This window comes from Salmo trutta, chromosome 9 (assembly GCF_901001165.1).
Source record: "Salmo trutta chromosome 9, fSalTru1.1, whole genome shotgun sequence".
Lineage (NCBI taxonomy): Eukaryota > Metazoa > Chordata > Actinopteri > Salmoniformes > Salmonidae > Salmo > Salmo trutta.
The window spans coordinates 28,344,578-28,364,575 of NC_042965.1; the positions used below are offsets into that span (position 1 = coordinate 28,344,578).

The following is a 19,998-nucleotide window of genomic DNA, read 5'->3' on the forward strand; positions in this document are numbered from 1 at the left end:
AATTATATTTTCACCAACTATTTAATTTGATTGGCTTCTTTTTGAAGGTTTTAGGGTCAACTTGAGCGTTAAACTAACGCATTCTAGAAAATGCAGTATTTCCCCCATATTTAACTAAATGTTTGTGATTAATGAAATACAATAACCTATAATATTCACATTCAGGTTTTGTTTTCCTTGATCATTTATTTTAAGAATTTTTCCTGAAAATCAATTGTGTCAACAATATTTTATACGCATGTATATAATGACATGTTGGATGTTTTATGTACAAGATATATAGACTCCACTTAATATAGAACAGAAGAGGCATTTGAATTTCACTGAATTCAATTATATTTCCTTTAATTAAAATTCCAATTGCAATTCTGTATTGTTTACTAGTTCAATTCAAATTCAAGAATTGAATTGGAATTTGAGGCCTTCTCAATTCAATTCTGAATTCAGCACAATCCTGCTGTCTGCCTCCCTGTCTGCCTGCCTGTCTGCCTGTCTGCCTGCTTGCCTGCCTGCCTGCCTGCCTGCCTGCCTGTCTGTCTGTCCGTCTGCCCGTCTGCCCGTCTGTCCGTCTGTCTGTCTGCCTGTCTGCCTGTCTGTCTGTCTGTCTGTCTGTCTGGGAAATAGCTACAGTCATGACAGACATGTTTTGCAAAGCTTAGCAGTTCCCTGAGTTGGAATCTGCTATAGGCTTTTGAGGAGAAACACCCTGAGTCCACCCTCACCCATCTCTCTACCCTCACCTCCCCCAGCTACAGTATGTTTACACAGGTCTAGTCCTCTTAATCCGACCTCCAGGATGCTCACTCAGTCAATGTCTTATCTCTCAGCAGAAAGAGTGAAAAAAAGAGGCGAGAATGCCATTTGAGATTTGAGGACTCGCAGCAGCTTGGGAGATAATGTGAAGCCTTTCGCTGCTGCTTCCAGACACCCTCCATGTTTCTAAACACACAGGCTCTCTTTCTCTATTTCCCTCCTCTCTCTATCTCTCTCTTTTCTTCTCTCTCTCTCTCTCTCCATTCCTCCCTCCCCCTCTCTCTTTCTCTACTCAACCCTAAGCCAAAGGCCTCTCCATCGATCCAATAAAACCTGAAGTCAGAACTGTGAGCTGTAAGTCATCAAATAGTTTTATCCCGGCCCTCCACTAAGTCTAGTCATTTAAAGCACATTTAGATAATCTTGGACTTTCTCTGTGCGGCTGCTCTTTCTTTCCCAAAAACTAAATCAATAGAAGTCAGATTGGGTGCAGAATGTGCTGTACAGGCTTTGCATCTAAATTCACACCCCGGTCTCCTGAATGGCAAACTAGACATAAAGTCTGCCCATTAAAGCAGACATTTAAAATTCACATAACATTTGGGGCTGACTTACATCGAGCAATAAAATGCATCGGCACAGACAGACATTTTTCATCCATCTCCAAGAGTAAACACAATTTGACATTTTATGCACATTTTGAAGTCAACCTTCTCAAATCAGTAAACAGCATCAAAGTGTTGATTTGGCTCTCTGATAGACACCAGCAGGTGTGGAATGACGATTCCATGGAAGGAGGGAAAGTGGGTTACGTTTTATAGTGTACTCCTGTTGCATTTTGAGTGTTTCAAACTGCGTCTGTGGTAATGTTTGTATTGTTTACCTCCATTATTAAAACATGCTGCTGTTAGCATCGCCTGTCAAAGACAAAACAACTTTGTCGTTTGACATACCCATTTAGGAGAATTATCATCCACTACATTGTGTGTTGAATTGTCCTTGCTTTGACATTCATTTTCTGTGTAGTTGACGGGCTGCCAACATACATTAACTTTGCTACCTGGTGTTTCAATGTAGTAACTGTCTTTGAATTGGCTTGACAGAGCTCTGATAAGATGTTTCCTTTTTTTATTGATTGATTGATCTATTATCCTTTATTATTCCCCACAAACCCTACCACCCCTCCCCCAATTGGAGTGAACTAATAAACAATAACACTTAGGCTTCTACCTTCAGTTTATACATACTATTCACATTTTACAGACACAATCTATTTTACAATAGTTATATTTTGTTTGTTTTTAGTCCTGGCCTTCCTCTATTTCTGATGTCCATCCAGTTTGATTTCTATTTTTAACTGTGCTATTTACAAAAGTTCTGAACCTATATACATTTTACAGACCAAGTATTTTTTAGATTTGTTATCTTATTGTTATTAGTCCCACCCTTCAGCTCCATTCAACCCCTCCCATCTATCTCTTAACATCATCCATTTTGGATTTCTATTTGCCATATATTTCAACTGTGCTGTGATGCTTCACAAAAGTCCTAAACCTTTCTATTCTCATAGTTTCTACAGATTGTAAATTAAAGGTAAACATTTTTGCTAAAATAATTATTATATTATTAATCGATTGACTATGACTTTTCAAATAACCCAGTATTGTTATCTGCAGCGTTAGTTCTAGGTAAATGTTGCCATTCCTGGACCTGTGACCAAAAACGAGCTACATATGGACAGTACCAAAACAAAGGATCTAATGACTCTGGCTCCTCACAGCAGAATCTGCAGAGCTGGGAAGATTGTATCCCCCATATATATAACATTCTATTGGTTGCAAGAATTTTGTATAATAATTTTAATTGAAAAATTTGAAGTTTACAATCTGGCATCGTTTTCTGTGTCAATTCATAAACCATGTGCCATGGAATGGGTACATCAAAAATCTCTTCCCAATGATTTTGCAATTTATATGACACAGCTGTCAGTTTTTTGGTCCTTAAATGAAACTGGTATATATTTTTATTTGTCACAATTTTCTATAACCATTTTTGGTCTTTAATGCAGGTCCGACAGACAAATTCCTTACTTTCCCCCCTTCCACTTGCCTCTTCTATTTTTGTGGTTATGCTGCAATTAATTGATTGTAATTTTGGGTAGAGCTGACATTTCCATATGTCTGTGTTAGCTGCATGTGTGACATAACTCCACCAGTCCTATTTATGATATAATTTACAAAGATTATAACTTTTTTATATATATATTGAAAAATACGTTTTTTTGAATCAATTAGTATATTTCAGTTTAACCACAATATTTGTTATTTTATTTGTTCTGTTTTTCAGGTGGATTAAACTGAAATTACAACCAACTTTCTAAGGCTTGTTTAAAAAATAACTATATTTTGGAGATTATTTCGTTTTCAAATAACCGAAAGTGAGCAGTTGTAATCTGAATAAAGGGGAAAAGGCCATTCTTGAACATAGGGTGAGACATTCTTATTTACTAGAGAACCATTTCGGATTTAGGTATAACTTTTGTATGACTGATGCCTTTAGTGAGAGGTCTAATGCTTAATATTTCATATTTTCTGCCCTCCGAATATTCATTATATAAATAGGCCCTTTTAATTTTGTCTGGCTTACCATTCCAAATAAAATGGAATATTTTTTGTTCATATAATTTAGAAGCAGGTCACAAGGTGTAGGCAAAACCATAAGCAAATAGGTAAACTGTGATATGACTGAAGAGTTAATCAGGGTGATTTTTCCACAAATAGACAGGTGTTTTCCTTTCCATGGTAGCAAGATCTTATCTATTTTTGCTAACTTTCTATTAGAATTTATTAGAGTGAGATAATTTCTTTCTTTCGGGATATGTATACCGAGTATGTCCACATCCACATACGTAATATAGTACACTTAATCATCATTTAGTTTTAATCCAGAGAGGTTAGCAAAAGTATCTAGATTCTCTATGAGGCTGTGGAGGGATTCTAATTGTGGTTTTAAAAGAAAACATGAATCATCAGCGTACAATGACACCTTTGTTTTTAAGCCACGGATTTCTAATCCGTTGATATTATTGTTGGATCTAATTTTAACAGCTAAAATTTCGATGGCCATAATAAATAGAAATGCCAATAGTGGACAACCTTGTTTTACTCCTCTTGACAGTTTAAAACTATGTAACACTCGTCATATGAAGGGGACCTAGGCGCGGTGTGTAGAGTGCTCATATTTACTTTAATGAAGACACTAAACAGAAAACAACAAAAACGACAGCCAACTGTTCCGTCAGGTAATACTTACAAAACGGAAAACAACTACCCACAAAACCCCATAGACAAACCCCAACTTAAATATGATCTCCAATTAGAGACAACACAAACCAGCTGCCTCTAACTGGAGATCATCAAAACTCAACCTAGAACTAGAAAATCAAGAACAAAACATAGAAACAAAAAACATAGACTTCCCACCCATATCACACCCTGACCTAAATAAACAGAAAAACACAGCTCTCCTAGGTCAGAGCGTGACAAACTATGTAGCCATTATTTACTATTTTACACCTAGGGTTACTATACATAACTTTAACCCATTTTATAAGATATTCTCCCAAATTGAAATATTCCAGGCATTTATATATAAACTCCTGTCGTACTTTATCAAAAGCCTTTTCAATGTCAGCTATGAAAACTAGGCCTGGTTTCCCCGATATTTCATAGTATTCTATTGTTTCCAGTACTTGTCTTATATTATCTCCAATGTATCGTCCATGTAAAAAACCTGTCTGATTAGGTTGAATAATATCTGCCAAAACCTTTTTCATTCTATGTGCCAAGCATTTAGCTGGAATTTTTGCATCACAACACTGAAGTGTAAGAGGTCTCCAATTTTTTTAATGGACTGGATCTTTATATATACCACTTGGATCCTGTTTCAGTAATAATGAAATCAGACCTTGTTGCGTGTCCGATAATCTACCATTTATACAGGAGTGGTTAAAACATACTAATAGTGGTCCTCTGAGTATATAAAAAAATGTTTGGTATACTTCCGCTGGTATGCCATCCAGCCCTGGAGTTTTCCCAGCCTTAAAGGCTTTAATTGCATCACGAAGTTCCTCTTCTGTAATTTGACCTTCACATGAGTCTTTCTGTACAGATGTTAATTTTACATTATTAATAGGAAAAATATGCATACAATTAGTTTCAGTTAGTGGAGCTGAAACGAAAACATATTCTTAAAGTACTTTACTTCCTCTTTCAAAATATAGTTTGGTGAATCATGAGTGACTCCATCATTTGTAACAAGTTTCAATAAAAAAAAATTGGTAGCATTTCTATGTTGAAGACTGAAAAATAATTTGGTGCATTTTTCCCCATATTCCATCCAGTTCACTTTATTTTTATATGGATCTTTCTTGAATAAGTTCCTCCATTTCTTTTTGTTTTTCCTCTAACTTATTCTTTGCCTCTATGGTACCGTTTTTATTGCTATCTATCTGTACTGTTAGTTCTTCAATTTCCTTTGTTAATATACTCTTTTGACCTAAATTGCTTTTGTTTTATAGATGAGTACTGAATTGCATGGCCTCTAAAGACACATTTAAAAGTGTCCCATACAATAAGGGGATCTGCTGTACCTATTTTATGTCTGAAAAAAATCTGTTATAAATTCTTCTGTACTAGTTAAAAACAAGTTATCATCCAGTAGGCTTTGATTAAATTTCCAATATCCTCTCCCACGTGGAAATTCTGTAAGAGTAATATATATGCCAATTACGTGATGAGCCGACCGCATTCTGTTCCCTATCAACACTTTTTAAACTTTTGGTGCCAGAGAGAATGACATAAGAAAGTAGTCAAGACGACTAGCTTGATTAAGCCTCTGCCATGTATATCTCACTAGGTCAGGGTATTTAAGTCTCCATATATCCACTAATTCCAATATATCCATGACATTCATGATTTCCTTAAGTGCCTGAGGGTGATAGTTTGTAGTGTGATTTCCTTTCCGGTCCATAGAGGTATTTAAAACCGTATTAAAATCTCCCACCTCGTTTGATAAGATGTTTGTGAATGTCGTCCGGCTGCTCGGCTGGGGAGACATAGTGGTGGTTGTTCATGACGCTTTAACTGACTTTATGTTTCATCTGTCTTTGGCAGGCTGCCAGAGGCTATTCCCACACTGTTTATCTCCACTGTCACTCAACATCAACCAGCGAATCAACGGCCTCGCTGAGACTGCCTGGCTATATCGGAGCCATGGGTGAGGCTAAGGTCCTGATGTTTCTTCTTCTGATTGGTTGGGAGAAGTCGTTGAGTCTCAACTGGAACCCAATACCACGCAAGACCGTCAGATACCATGGTGAGTGTCTACCTGAAGTCAAACGCTATTCACAGTATAGTACACTGCTTTTAACCAGGGTCCATAGGGCTCATTCATAGTTGGTAGAGCATGGCGTTTGTAACATTAGGTTAGTGGGTTTGATTCCCATGGGGGATCAGTATGAAAAATGGATGTACTCACTACTCTAAAGCCAAAATCACATGGAGAGACCCCAGAGTAGCCAGTGTCAATTCACATACACTCTATATGCCAACGTTGTCATGAAAATCCATAATAAACAGTGATGCTTGTTCGCTATGTAGCCCCTCAGCGTTACTGTTGTGAGTTCCTGAAATGTCCTACGAGAGCCACCGTACCAGTGCTAAACTGTTGTTGCTTTGCTAGCTCACAAGGATGTTATAGCTAATAAACCAGAGTTGCTTATAAACAACCATATCTCGTTCTTATACATAAACAGTATTCTCTATTGAAATCCGAGTCCTCTAGTTGTAGCCTGACTAGGCTATATGCCTTTGATTGAAATCAACACAGGTAGGCTGCAAGTGTTTTCAATTTTATTAAAAATTTTTTTACCTTTATTTAACTAGGCAAGTCAGTTAAGAACAAATTCTTATTTTCAATGACGGCCTAGGAACAGTGGGTTAACTGCCTTGTTCAGGGGCAGAACGACATATTTGTACCTTGTCAGCTAAGGGATTTGAACTTGCAACTTTTCAGTTACTAACCCAAAGCTCTAACCACTAGGCTACCCTGCCTAGTAGCCTATTTGACTGATAAATCTTAGCTTATAGCCCAATACATTTTAAACTACATCTTTAGTCTACTTAGCATTGGGAAGACATAACGGTTCCTCTAATTCCATTTCTACAAACGACCCACGCAATTTATTTGCTTTTACCAGATTGCTCCGTGTAGACGCAAGAAAAATAGACTTGCTTTCCAATTTGACATGCTGTGATGCCGTAGACGCTGTTGACGCTGTTTTCTCTCAAATGCCTTCTATTTCCAGCGAGAGCACACTAGTTCTCACACTTAAAATATTAACTGTTCACAGTCACTGTGTTTGCTGTTTTCATCTGTCTGTTTTAAGTCCAGCTGTCAATGGAAAACAATAGCAATTGTTAGAAGCTGAGAAAATATCATTTCAGAAGGGGAAGTTGATTTACTTCTGCCTCTTTGTCACTCATATACCACATAACCACCTCACACCTTTATTCTGTCCTTTCTTTTCCTTCACTTCCTTCTCTTTCTTCTCCTTTTTATCCCACTCCTCCCTCCTTTCTTTGCTTTCAGCCCTGATAAGAACCAAACTGCCTGTACTATTCTCACAAAGACATCACACTTCAGCTGTACTTATCAAGACTTCTATTATATAAAAGCAGCCTCTTTTCTTTCCGTCACACTCTTTCCACTCTCTCTCTCTCTCTTTATCCCCCTCTCCCCCACACTACTTTTCCTATCCCTGACTCTCAACCGTCATTGTTAGTGTGAGGGGTGTGGATGGAAACACAATGGAAACAGCAATTGACATGCAGTCAATATCAGCGAGAGAGAGAGTGCATAAAGAGAGAGAGCATAAAGAGAGAGAGCATAAAGAGAGAGAGGGAGAATAAAGAGAGAGAGCATAAAGAGAGAATAGATTAGAAAGAGAGAGAGGGAGAGAGAGAGAGAAATAGAGAGTTAGAGAAAGAGAGAATAGATTAGAAATAGAGAGTTAGAGAAAGAGTGAAAGAGAGAATAGATTAGAAAGAGAGAGTTAGAGAAAGAGAGGAGCAGATAGCCATAAAAGGAGAGGAAATATCTTCACAGGAGTAAGAGGAGCAACGCAGTGATGAAGAGACAGAAAAGACAAACACACAGAGCTTAACATCTACAAAGTGCTTTATGTCACGGTGGAGCTGTCTCTGCACACACAGATCACATAAACATCAACTGTGTGTGTGTGTGTGTGTGTGTGTGTGTGTGTGTGTGTGTGTGTGTGTGTGTGTGTGTGTGTGTGTGTGTGTGTGTGTGTGTGTGTGTGTGTGTGTGTGTGTGTGTGTGTGTGTGTTTGGTGGTGCGAGCAAGAGTAGGCCAATAAAGAGTGAGGCAGAGAAAAGCAGAACGAAGCAGAGAGGGGGAGAGAGAGTAAAGAACAAACACCATTGTAAATACAACCTATATTTATGTTTATTCATTTTCCCTTTTGTACTTTAAAAACCTCTTGGGACGAATATCCAGCGAAAAACTCCTATCGACATTAGCATAACGAAATTTATTTAATTTTTTTTCAAATATAGGACTGTCTCATATCGTTTTATAGATACACCTCTCCTGAATCGACCCACGTCGTCCGATTTCAAAAAGGCTTTACAGGAAAAGCAAAACATTCGATTATGTTAGAGGAGTACATGGTAAAAGTAGCAACATAGCCATTTTCCGACCAACCACATGCATCCCAAATAACCAAAAAACAGCTGAATGCAGCACTAACCTTTTACAAACTTCATCAGATGACACACCTCGGACATCATGTTACACAATGCATGCATTCTTTTGTTCGATAAAGTTCATATTTATATATAAAAACAGCATTTTACATCGGCGCCTGACGTTGACTAACTATTTTCCCTCAAATGCATCCCGGGAAACAGGGCTACAATTTACTCAATTACTATTCGAAAACATTTTTTAAATGTAATATTGTCATTCTAAGATTTACAGATGAATATCTCTTGAAAGCACCTGTAATACCAGATTTAAAAATAACTTTACTGGGTAATCACACTTTGCGATAAAAGGGGATGCGATACTCAGAAAATTAGCTAGTAAATACAGCTCGGCGCCATCTTGGAACAATCGCATATCACATCTAATCTTGTATACTATTGTCAATAATCCCTTACCACTAGTTGTCTTCATCAGAAAGCACTTCCAGGAATCCCAGGTCCACAACAAATGTATTTTAGTTCAAAAAAGTCCATCCTTTATGTTCCATTAGCTTGCTGTTGTTAGCGCGTCTGAAGGCTGTATCCAAATGCTCCGTCGGCCGCGGGACAGCAATTACGAAAAAAAAAACATTTTCCCCCCATTTAGGTTCGTTCAAACATGTCAAACGTTGTATAACATAAATCTTCAGGGCCTGTTTCAACAAGAGAGCCAATAAGATTCGAGGGGGACGATTGTATTGTGTTTCAAAACGTTTCGAAAGGAGGGGGTAGACAGGCGTCATAATGGTGATGGCCCTCCTCCTGTGACCAATTTCAACAGCGTGTCAATCTGTCAGTTTCCACAGTAGAAGGCTCAAACCACTTTGTAAAGACTGGGGACATCTAGTGGAAGCAATAGAAAGTGCTCAATGAACCATTGCTCACGGTGTGATTTATAGGCAAAGTGATGAAGTTGAGTCCGCAATTCAGAATTCCACATCCTGTTTCGATCGGTCTCGGGGTTTTGACTGCCATATGAGTTCTGTTATACTCACAGACACCATTCAAACAGTTTTAGAAACTTTAGGGTGTTTTCTATCCACAGGTATTAATTATATGCATATCCTAGCTTCTGAGTTTGATTAGTAGGCCGTTTAAAATGGGCACGAATTTCTTTCAAAATGCGCTGTGGCGCCCCCTATCCTAGGGTAAGTCCAAGAGGTTAACTATTTGCACATCATTACAACCCTGTATATAGACATAATATGACATTTGAAATGTCTTTATTCTTTTGAAACTTTTGTAAGTGTAATGTTTATTCTACATTTTTTATTGTTTATTTCACTTTTGTTTATTATCTATTTCACTTGCTTTGGCAATGTAAACATGTGTCCCCTGCCAGTAAAGCCTTTAAATTGAATTGAATTGAGAGAGCTACCAGAGTGTGTATAATGCTTAGCCTAGCAGTCTGAGGGATTTAGTGCTCCCAGGCAGTTTGGGGTGGGTGGTGATCGGGAGGGTTAGGGAGGGGGAAGTAGGGAGATGGGAGCAGAGATAATATTTATTCCCTCTCCCCCACACCCCACCCAGGCCTAAGCCCCACTTCTAGAATTATGTGTGGCTAAGTAATTTGGGCTCTGAAGAGGAAAAAACACAGACACTTTTAACTGCTTCTTCCCTCTCTCTCTACTTCTTCTCTCACTCTCTCTATCCTCCCTTCCCTTTCTCTCTCTCCTCTCTTTCTTTTCCACTCTTCTCTCTTTCATCTCTCACACACACTCCAGTACACCTCCCTCGTTGTTCCCTGATTTGAGCACGCCTGACTGGAGTATCCATTAGCTGGTTATTTTCGAACACTTAACGGACATAGACACAGCCCCGCTAGATGCTACTCGCCCCAGCCTTTCTTGTGGCCCAGTCAGGAGCAGTTAAAATGGAGTTTGGTGTGTGTACTTTAACTCTCCTAGCCCAACCCCACTGACAGCCCTGTAAACCAGCTCTATACAAAGCACAGCATCTGTAGTCAGAGAGAGAGAGAGAGAGAGAGAGAGAGAGAGAGAGAGAGAGAGAGAGAGAGAGAGAGAGAGAGAGAGAGAGAGAGAGCGCCAAACCTTCCATAACAAAGCCATCACCTACAGAGAGATGAACCTGGAGAAGAGTCCCCTAAGCAAGCTGGTCCTGGGGCTCTGTTCACAGACTCCACAGAGCCCCAGGACAGCAACACAATTAGACCCAACCAAGTCATGAGAAAACAAAAATATAATTATTTAACACATTGGAAAGAATTGACCAAAAAACAGAGCAAACTAGAAGGCTATTTGGCCCTAAACAGAGAGTACACAGTGGCAGAATACCTGACCACTGTGACTGACCCAAAATTAAGGAATGCTTTGATTATGTACAGACTCAGTGAGCATAGCCTTGCTATTGAGAAAGGACACCGTAGGCAGACTTGGCACTCAAGAGAATGCAGGCTATGTGCACACTGACAACAAAATGAGGTGGAAACTGAGCTGCACTTCCTAACCTCCTGGCAAATGTATGACCATATTAGAGTCACATATTTCCCTCAGATTACACAGATCCACAAAGAATTCGAAAACAACCCAATTTTGATAAACTCCCATATCTACTGGGTGAAATCCCACAGTGTGCCATCACAGCAGCAAGATGTGTGACCTGTTGCAACAAGAAAAAGGGCAACCAGTGATGAACAAACACCATTGTAAATACAACCCATATTTATGTTTAATTATTTTCCTTTTTGTACTTTATCTATTTGCACATCGTTACAACAGTGTAATGTTTATTGTTAATTTTTATTGTTTATTTCACTTTTGTTTATCTATTTCACTTGCTTTGGCAATGTAAACATATGTTTCCCATGCCAATGAAGCCCCTCTGAATGGAATTGAATTGAGAGAGGGAGAGGGGTGGGGGTTTGTTTGAAATGCCAGCAGGATGCTTTGATGCAGAGAATGACACTAAAACTTAAAAGGAAAACCAATGCAAATGAGTGACACTGATTGAACAGGCTTTATTGGCATGTAAACATATGTTTACATTGCCAAAGCAAGTGAAATAGATAATAAACAAAAGTGAAATAAACAATCAAAAGTTAACAGTAAACATTACATTCACAAAAGTTTCAGAGGAATGGAGACATTTCAAATGTCATATAATGGCTATTTCAGTGCTGTAATGATGCAAATAGTTAAAGTACAAAAGGGGAAATAAATATGGGTTGTATTTACAATGGTGTTTGTTCTTCACTGGGTACCCTTTTATTGTGGCAACAGATCACAAATCTTGCTGCTGTGATGCACACTGTGGTATTTCACGTAATAGATATGGGAGTTTATCAAAATTGGATTTGTTTTCGAAGTCTTTCTCTCTGCCCACCAATTACGGTAATGAGTGGTTGGGAGGGATGGAGGGAGGGATAGATGGATGGAGGTGGGGTGTGTGATTGGGGGAGAACAGACAGAGAGGACAGACAGAGACAGAGAGAGTGTAATGTTTACTGTTCTTTTTTTAATACATTTTTTGTTTATTTCACTTTTGTTTATTATCTATTTCACTTTCTTTGGCAATGTAAACATATATGTTTCCCATGCCAATAAAGCCCTTTGAATGGAATTGAATCGAGAGAGGATCCCTCCATCCTCCACTATGTCCCTGGTTGAATGGAATTGAATCGAGAGAGGATCCCTCCATCCTCCACTATGTCCCTGGTTGAATGGAATTGAATCGAATCGAGAGAGGATCCCTCCATCCTCCACTATGTCCCTGGTTGAATGGAATTGAATCGAATCGAGAGAGGATCCCTCCATCCTCCACTATGTCCCTGGTTGAATGGAATGGAATTGAATCGAGAGAGGATCCCTCCATCCTCCACTATGTCCCTGGTTGAATGGAATGGAATTGAATCGAGAGAGGATCCCTCCATCCTCCACTATGTCCCTGGTTGAATGGAATTGAATCGAGAGAGGATCCCTCCATCCTCCACTATGTCCCTGGTTGAATGGAATTGAATCGAGAGAGGATCCCTCCATCCTCCACTATGTCCCTGGTTGAATGGAATTGAGATGGAGACTATGGCATGATCTAAAGTGGAGTATAGTCATTTATTTATTTAACCTTTATTTAACTAAGCAAGTCAGTTAACTTCTTGGTGACAGGGGGCAGTATTCGGAAATTCAGATGAATAACGTGCCCAAATTAAACTGCCTGCTACTCGGGCCCAGAAGGTAGGATATGCATATTATTAGTAGATTTGGATATGAAACACTCTGAAGTTTCTAAAACTGTTTGAATGATGTATGTGAGTATAACAGAACTCATATGGCAGGCAAAAACCTGAGAAAAAATCCAACCAGGAAGTGGTTTGTAGTTTTTCAAGTGATTGCCTAGCCAAACTACAGTGTCTGTGGGGTCATTTTGCGCTTCCTAAGGCTTCCACTAGATGTCAACAGTCTTTAGAACCTTGTTTCATGCTTCTACTGTTACTGGGGAGAGAATAAGAGCTGTCTCAAGCCTGGGACCAATGAGTTGTTTACTGTGCAGGCGCGCCGTTCCTTCTTTTTCCTCTGTAATGAATACGCTATTGTCCAGTTGGAATATTATCGAAGATTTATGTTAAAAAGACCCTAAGGTTGATTGTAAACATCGTTTGACATGTTTCTTTTCGTCTCTGGTTTTGCGCTCGTGCATTTTGCCTTTGGATAGTGATCTGAATGCGCGAACAAAAGGAGGTATTTGGACATAAATATGGAGTTTATCAAACAAAACAAACATTTCTTGTGGGAGTCCTGGGAGTGCATTCTGACGAAGATCAGCAAAGGTAAGTGAAGATTTATAATACTATTTCTGAGTTTTGTTGACTCCAGAACTTGGCGGGTAACTGTATAGCTTGCGTTGATGGCTGAGCTCTGTACTCAGAATATTGAACAATGTGCTTTCGCCGTAAAGCTATTTTGAAATCTGACACAGCGGTTGCATTAAAGAGAAGTGTATCTATAATTCTTTCAATAACTGTTGTAAATTTCATCAACGTTTATGATGAGTATTTTTGTAAATTGATGTGCTCATTCACCGGAAGTTTTGGAGGCAATACATTTCAAATCAAATCAAATGTATTTGTCACATACACATGGTTAGCAGGTGTTAATGCAAGTGTAGCAAAATGCTTGTGCTTCTAGTTCCGACCATGCAGTAATATCTAACAAGTAACCTACCAATTTCACAACAACTACCTTGTACACACAAGTGTAAAGGAATTAATACGAATATACACATAAAAATATATAAATGAGTGATGGCCGAACGGCATAGGCAAGATGTAGTAGATGGTATAGAGTACAGTATATACATATGAGATGACTATTGTAGGGTATGAAAACATATAAAGCAGCATTGTTTAAGGTGGCTAGTGATACATTACATCAGGATGGCAAGATGCAGTAGATGGTATAGAGTACAGTATATACATATGAGATGAGTAATGTAGGTTATGAAAACATATAAAGTGGCATTGTTTAAAGTGGCTAGTGATACATCTAATTATTTCAAGATGGCAAGATGCAGTAGATGGTATGGCGTACAGTATATACATATGAGATTAATAATGTAGGTTATGTAAACATTATCTAATATAAAGTGGCAAGTGATAAATTGATTACATCAATTTTCCCATTATTAAAGTGGCTTGAGTTGAGTCAGTATGTTGGCAGCAGCCACTCAATGTTAGTGATGGCAGTTTAACAGTCTGATGGCCTTGAGATAGAAGCTGTTTTTCAGTCTCTCGGTTCCAGCTTTGATGCACCTGTACTGACCTCGCCTTCTGGATGGTAGTGGGGTGAACAGGCAGTGGCTCGGGTGGTTGCTGTCCTTGATGATCTTTTTGGCCTTCCTGTGACATCGGGTGGTGTAGGTGTCCTGGAGGGCAGGTAGTTTGCACCCGGTGATGCGTTGTGCAGACCTCACTACCCTCTGGAGAGCCTTCCGGTTATGGGCGGAGCAGCTGCCGTACCAGGCGGTGATACAGCCAGACAGGATGCTCTCGATTGTGCATCTGTAAAAGCTTGTGAGTGTTTTTGGTGACAAGTCGAATTTCTTCAGCCTCCTGAGGTTGAAGAGGCGCTGCTGCACCTTCTTCACCACTCTGTCTGTGTGGGTGGACCATTTCAGTTTGTCCGTGATGTGTACGCCAAGGAACTTAAAACTCTCCACCCTCTCCACTACTGTCCCGTCAATGTAGATAGGGGGCTGCTCCCTCTGCTGTTTCCTGAAGTCCACAATCATCTCTTTTGTTTTGTTTACATTGAGTGTGAGGTTATTTTCCTGACACCACACTCTGAGGGCCCTCACCTCCTCCCTGTAGGCCGTCTCGTCGTTGTTGGTAATCAAGCCTACCACTGTAGTGTTGTCTGCAAACTTGATGATTGAGTTGGATGTGTGCATGGCCACGCAGTCGTGGGTGAACAGGGAGTACAGAAGAGGGCTGAGAACGCACCCTTGTGGGGACCCAGTGTTGAGGATCAGTGGGTTGGAGATGTTGTTACCTACACTCACCACCTGGGGGCGGCCCGTCAGGAAGTCCTGGACCCAGTTGCACAGGGCGGGGTCGAGACCCAGGGTCTCGAGCTTAATGACGAGTTTGGAGGGTACTATGGTGTTAAATGCTGAGCCGTAATCGATGAACAGCATTCTTACATAGGTATTCCTCTTGTCCAGATGGGTTAGGGCAGTGTGCAGTGTGATGGCGATTGCGTCATCTGTGGACCTATTGGGTCGGTAAGCATTTTCTGAACATCACGCGCCAATGTAAAATGGGGTTTATGGATATAAATATGAACTTTATCGAACAAAACATACATGTATTGTGGAACATTGAGTCCTGGGAGTTTCATCTGATGAAGATCATCAAAGGTTAGTGATTAATTTTAGCTGTATTTCTGGTATTTGTGACGCCTCTCCTTGCTTGGAAAATGGCTGTGTGTTTTTTTTTGTTTAGCATAATCTAATGTTATGCTTTCGCCGTAAAGCCTTTTTGAAATCGGACAATGTATTTGGATTAACGAGAAGTGTATCTTTAAAATGGGATATAATAGTTGTATGTTTGAGAAATTTGAATTATGAGATTTTTGTTGTTTTGAATTTGCCGCCCTGCTTTTCACTGGCTGTTGAATAGTGTGTCCCAGAGAGGTTAAGAACAAATTCTTATTTACAATGACGGCCTACCAAAAGGCAAAAGGCCTCCTGCGGGGACGGGGGCTGGGATTAAAAATAAATAAAATATAAATATAGGACAAAACACACATTTACGTCATTTAGCAGACACTCTTATCCAGAGGGACTTACAGTAGTGAATGCATACATTTCATACATTATTTTTTTTTTTTCCCATACTGGTCCCCCGTGGGAATCGAACCCACAACCCTGGCGTTGCAAACACCATGCTCTACCAACTGAGCTACAGGGACCAGAGAGACAACACAACACCATAAAGAGAGACCTAAGACAACAACATAGAAGGCAGCAAAACATGACAACACAGCATGGTAGCAACACAACATAACAACAACATGGTAGGAACAGAACATTATAGCAGCACAAAACATGGTACAAACATTATTGGGCACAGACAACAGCACAAAGGGCAAGAAGGTAGAGACCACAATACATCACACAAAGCAGCCACAACTGTCAGTAAGAGTGTCCATGATTGAGTCTTTGAATGAAGAGATTGAGATAAAACTGTCCAGTTTGAGTGTTTGTTGCAGCTCGTTCCAGTCGCTTGCTGCAGCGAACTGAAAAGACGAGCGACCCAGGTATGTGTGTGCTTTGGCAGTGTGTGACTGGCAGAACAGGTGTTGTATGTGGAGGATGAGGGCTGCAGTAGATATCTCAGATGGGGGTAGTAAGGCCTAAGAGGGTTTTATAAATAAGAATCAACCAGTGGGTCTTGCGACGGGTATACAGAGATGACCAGTTTACAAAGGAGTATACAGTGCAGTGATGTGTCCTATAAGGAGCATTGGTGGCAAATCTGACGGCCAAATGGTAAAGAACGTCTAGCCGCTCGAGAGCACCATTACCTGCCGATCTATAAATGATGTCTCAGTAATCTAGCATGGGTAGGATGGTCATCTAAATCAGGGTTAGTTTGGCAGCTGGGGTGAAAGAGGAGCGATTACGATGGAGGAAATGTAACTTTAGCCTGCAGCTTTAATATGTGCTGAGAGAAGGACAGTGTACCGTCTAGCCATACTCCCAAGTACTTGTATGAGGTGACTACTTCAAGCTCTAAACCCTCAGAGGTAATAACACCTGTGGGGAGAGGGGCAATCGTCTTACCAAACCACATCACCTTTGTTTTGGAGGTGTTCAAAACCAGGTTAAGGGTAGAGAAAGCTTGTTGGACACTAAGAAAGCTTTGTTTGTGGAGCAGTGGTTCCCAAACTTGTTATAGTCCCGTACCCCTTCAAACATTCAACCTCCAGCTGCGTACCCCCTCTAGCACCAGGGTCAGCGCACTCTCAAATGTTCTTTTTTGCCATCATTGTAAACCTGCCACACACACTATACGATACATTTATTAAACATAAGAATGAGTGTGAGTTTTTGTCACAACCTGGCTTGTGGGAAGTGACAAAGAGCTCTTGTAGGACCAGGGAACAAATAATAATATAATAATAATCCATAATTTTGCTCTTTATTTAACCATTTTACATATAATACCTTATTTGTTCATCGAAAATTGTGAATAACTCACCACAGGTTAATGAGAAGGGTGTGCTTGAAAGGATGCACATAACTCTGCAATGTTGGGTTGTATTGGTGAGAGTCTGTCTTAAATCATTTTCCACACACAGTCTGTGCCTGTATTTAGTTTTCATGCTAGCGAGGGCCGAGAATCCACTCTCACATAGGTACGTGGTTGCAAAGGACATCAGTGTCTTAACAGTACGATTTGCTAAGGCAGGACACTCTGAGCGCAGCCCAATCCAGAAATCTGGCAGTGGCTTCTGATTGAATTCAATTTTCACAGAACAGCTTGTTACAATTTCGATGAGGCTCTCTTGTTTCGATATTTGTAAGTGGACTGGAGGCAGGGTATGAAAGGATAATGAATCCAGTTGTTTGTGCCATCCGTTTCGGGGGAAAGTACCTGCGTAATTGCGCACCCAACTCACTCAGGTGCTTCGCTATATTTTACATTTACGTCATTTAGCAGACGCTCTTATCCAGAGCGACTTACAAATTGGTGCATTCACCTTATGCTATCCAGTGGAACAACCACTTTACAAAAAATCACATTTGACATTGTCCGTAAGCTTGAGTTAATTTGCACACAAAAAATCATACAATGAAGGAAAGACCTGTGTGTTGTCCTTGTTAATGTCCCGCATATTGAATATAGTTGCGGAGAGTGCCTGTAATCCTAGATTCAGATCATTCAGGCGACAAAAAACATCACCCAGATAGGCCAGTTGTGTGAGAAACTCGTCATCATGCAAGCTTTTGACTACATATGGACCATTAGTGGAATTCCCGCGAGAGAGTAATGGTTAATGTGATTGGATGTTAATTATTTGACTAGGTTACCTGTTTTTGACATTGTGTTGTTATTTCGTTGAACACTAGATGGTTTAATTTTATTTTTTGTAGTGAAACGAGGCTACTCAGGTGAGAAAAAAACCTCACCCAAATGTATAGCCCCGTTGGAAAATATAAATGGACTGTTTGAATTATTATAATTTTTTAAATGTGAATCACATTTTTATTTGGCATACCCCCGATGGCATTGTGCGTACCCCAATTTGGGAATACCTGTTGTAGAGCATTTAACGGGGAGGGGTAAGCTGAGTATAAGACTGTATCATCTGCATATAAATGGATGAGAGAGCTTCCTACTGCCTGAGCTATGTTGTTGATGTAAATTGAAAAGAGCGTTGGGCCTAGGATCGAGCCTTGGTGTACTCCCTTGGTGACAGGCAGTGGCTGAGACAGCAGATTTTCTGACTTTATACACTGCACTCTTTGAGAGAGGTAGTTAGCAAACCAGATCAAAAACCCCTGAGACACCAATACTCCTTAGCCAGCCCACAAGGATGTTAATAAAAATAACAGCACAATATTGCTTAGAATCAAGAGCAATGGTGACATCATTGAGGACCTTTAAGGTTGCAGTGACACATCCATAACCTGAGTGGAAACCGGATTGCATACCATAGAGAATACTATAGACATCAAGAAAGCCAGTCAGTTGATTATTGACAAGTTTTTCCAACACTTTTGATTGACAGAGCAAAATATAAATAGTCATATTGTTCTGTAAACTACTGGGGGTCCATCACAAAACAGTTATGATTATCATTAATCCATCCTTGCGCCATTCTCTCTCTCTCTGTCTTTCTCTCTCATTGTCCCTCTCAATTCAATTCAAAGGGCTTTGTTGGCATGGGAAACATATGTTTACATTGCCAAAGCAAGGCGGCTAGGCAGCATGAAGTGGGCACTCTTAACCATGGCACTCTTTTTCAGCAAGGTCATTTGTGGAATAAATCAACTTGATTTAATCGTCTTTGTGTAGAATTGAACTGCAATCTCCCACTGCTTCAGTCACGGCCCTGTTTCTGCTTTCATCACACTCATCTCTCCTCCTATCACCCCTGGTCTTCCACTTGTCCTGTTGTTGTGTTAATCCACGTTTAGCATTTCCTCTCCATGTTTGCCCTCCCACTTCTCCTCCCCCATATATCCTAGTCCACTTCACCCCTCTCTCACCACTCCCCCCCAATCTACAGCATTTACACAGCTCTTCCCATCTCTCTCCATGTACTCATTGTCTCATGCCTTGACTTTCAATACAATCTCCTCTGAAGTTCCTCTTGTCTCCTGATGCAACAACTGGGCTTGTGTGTGTGTCCGTTAAACTACTGTTTAAACTACTGTTTGTCTGTGTATTTATCTCCTTGTGGGTACCTGGGTTGTTCCACCAATTAGGTGCCTTTTGAGTTGGTGTAACTTGGTCACCTAATTTTAACATTCTGTCATAAAGAGTGCATTTTCAACTTAAAAAAAAACATGTTTTCCCATCTAAAAAAAAATAATACAAATAAATACTATAGTAGGTGCCTATTAAGTGCCAAGTAAAGTAACAGGGTTGACCATAACAGGGTTGACGACTTCATCTTAAATCATCCATAAATTCTCCTGTGACAGAGGGAATGGAAGCTTGTTGTGTGCAACAGGGAAGGGCAATTGAATTCAAGCTTTCACATTTGTTTTATTGTTAAACATGTCTATGGGTAATAGGGTTGATGTGTTATGTGCAACCTGCTTAGTTATCCACCACAAAATGGCCAAAAGGAGTAAAACCAGTTCACCCGCTTTTACACTATGATTTGACTATTAGATGTTCAATGTTTCTTTTGAAGAATAAAAAAAAGGAATAGTTTCACCCTATTAAAAC

At 39.9% G+C, this 19,998-nt stretch overlaps 1 protein-coding gene and 1 non-coding gene across 2 annotated transcripts in view; one reads left to right on the plus strand and one right to left on the minus strand.

Annotated features, from left to right (window-relative positions):
• The window catches only part of sema4c (sema domain, immunoglobulin domain (Ig), transmembrane domain (TM) and short cytoplasmic domain, (semaphorin) 4C), a 97,790-nt gene that overhangs the window by 48,998 nt on the left and 28,794 nt on the right, over nucleotides 1-19,998 (plus strand). Inside the window, exon 2 of the mRNA XM_029763337.1 lies at nucleotides 5,928-6,129. Coding sequence (XP_029619197.1) covers nucleotides 6,027-6,129 — 103 coding nt within the window. The 5' untranslated portion in view covers nucleotides 5,928-6,026. The remainder of the gene's footprint in view (nucleotides 1-5,927; nucleotides 6,130-19,998) is intronic.
• trnaa-ugc (transfer RNA alanine (anticodon UGC)) lies at nucleotides 15,931-16,003 on the minus strand. Its single transcript has one exon. It is a non-coding gene; the product is annotated as a tRNA-Ala (tRNA).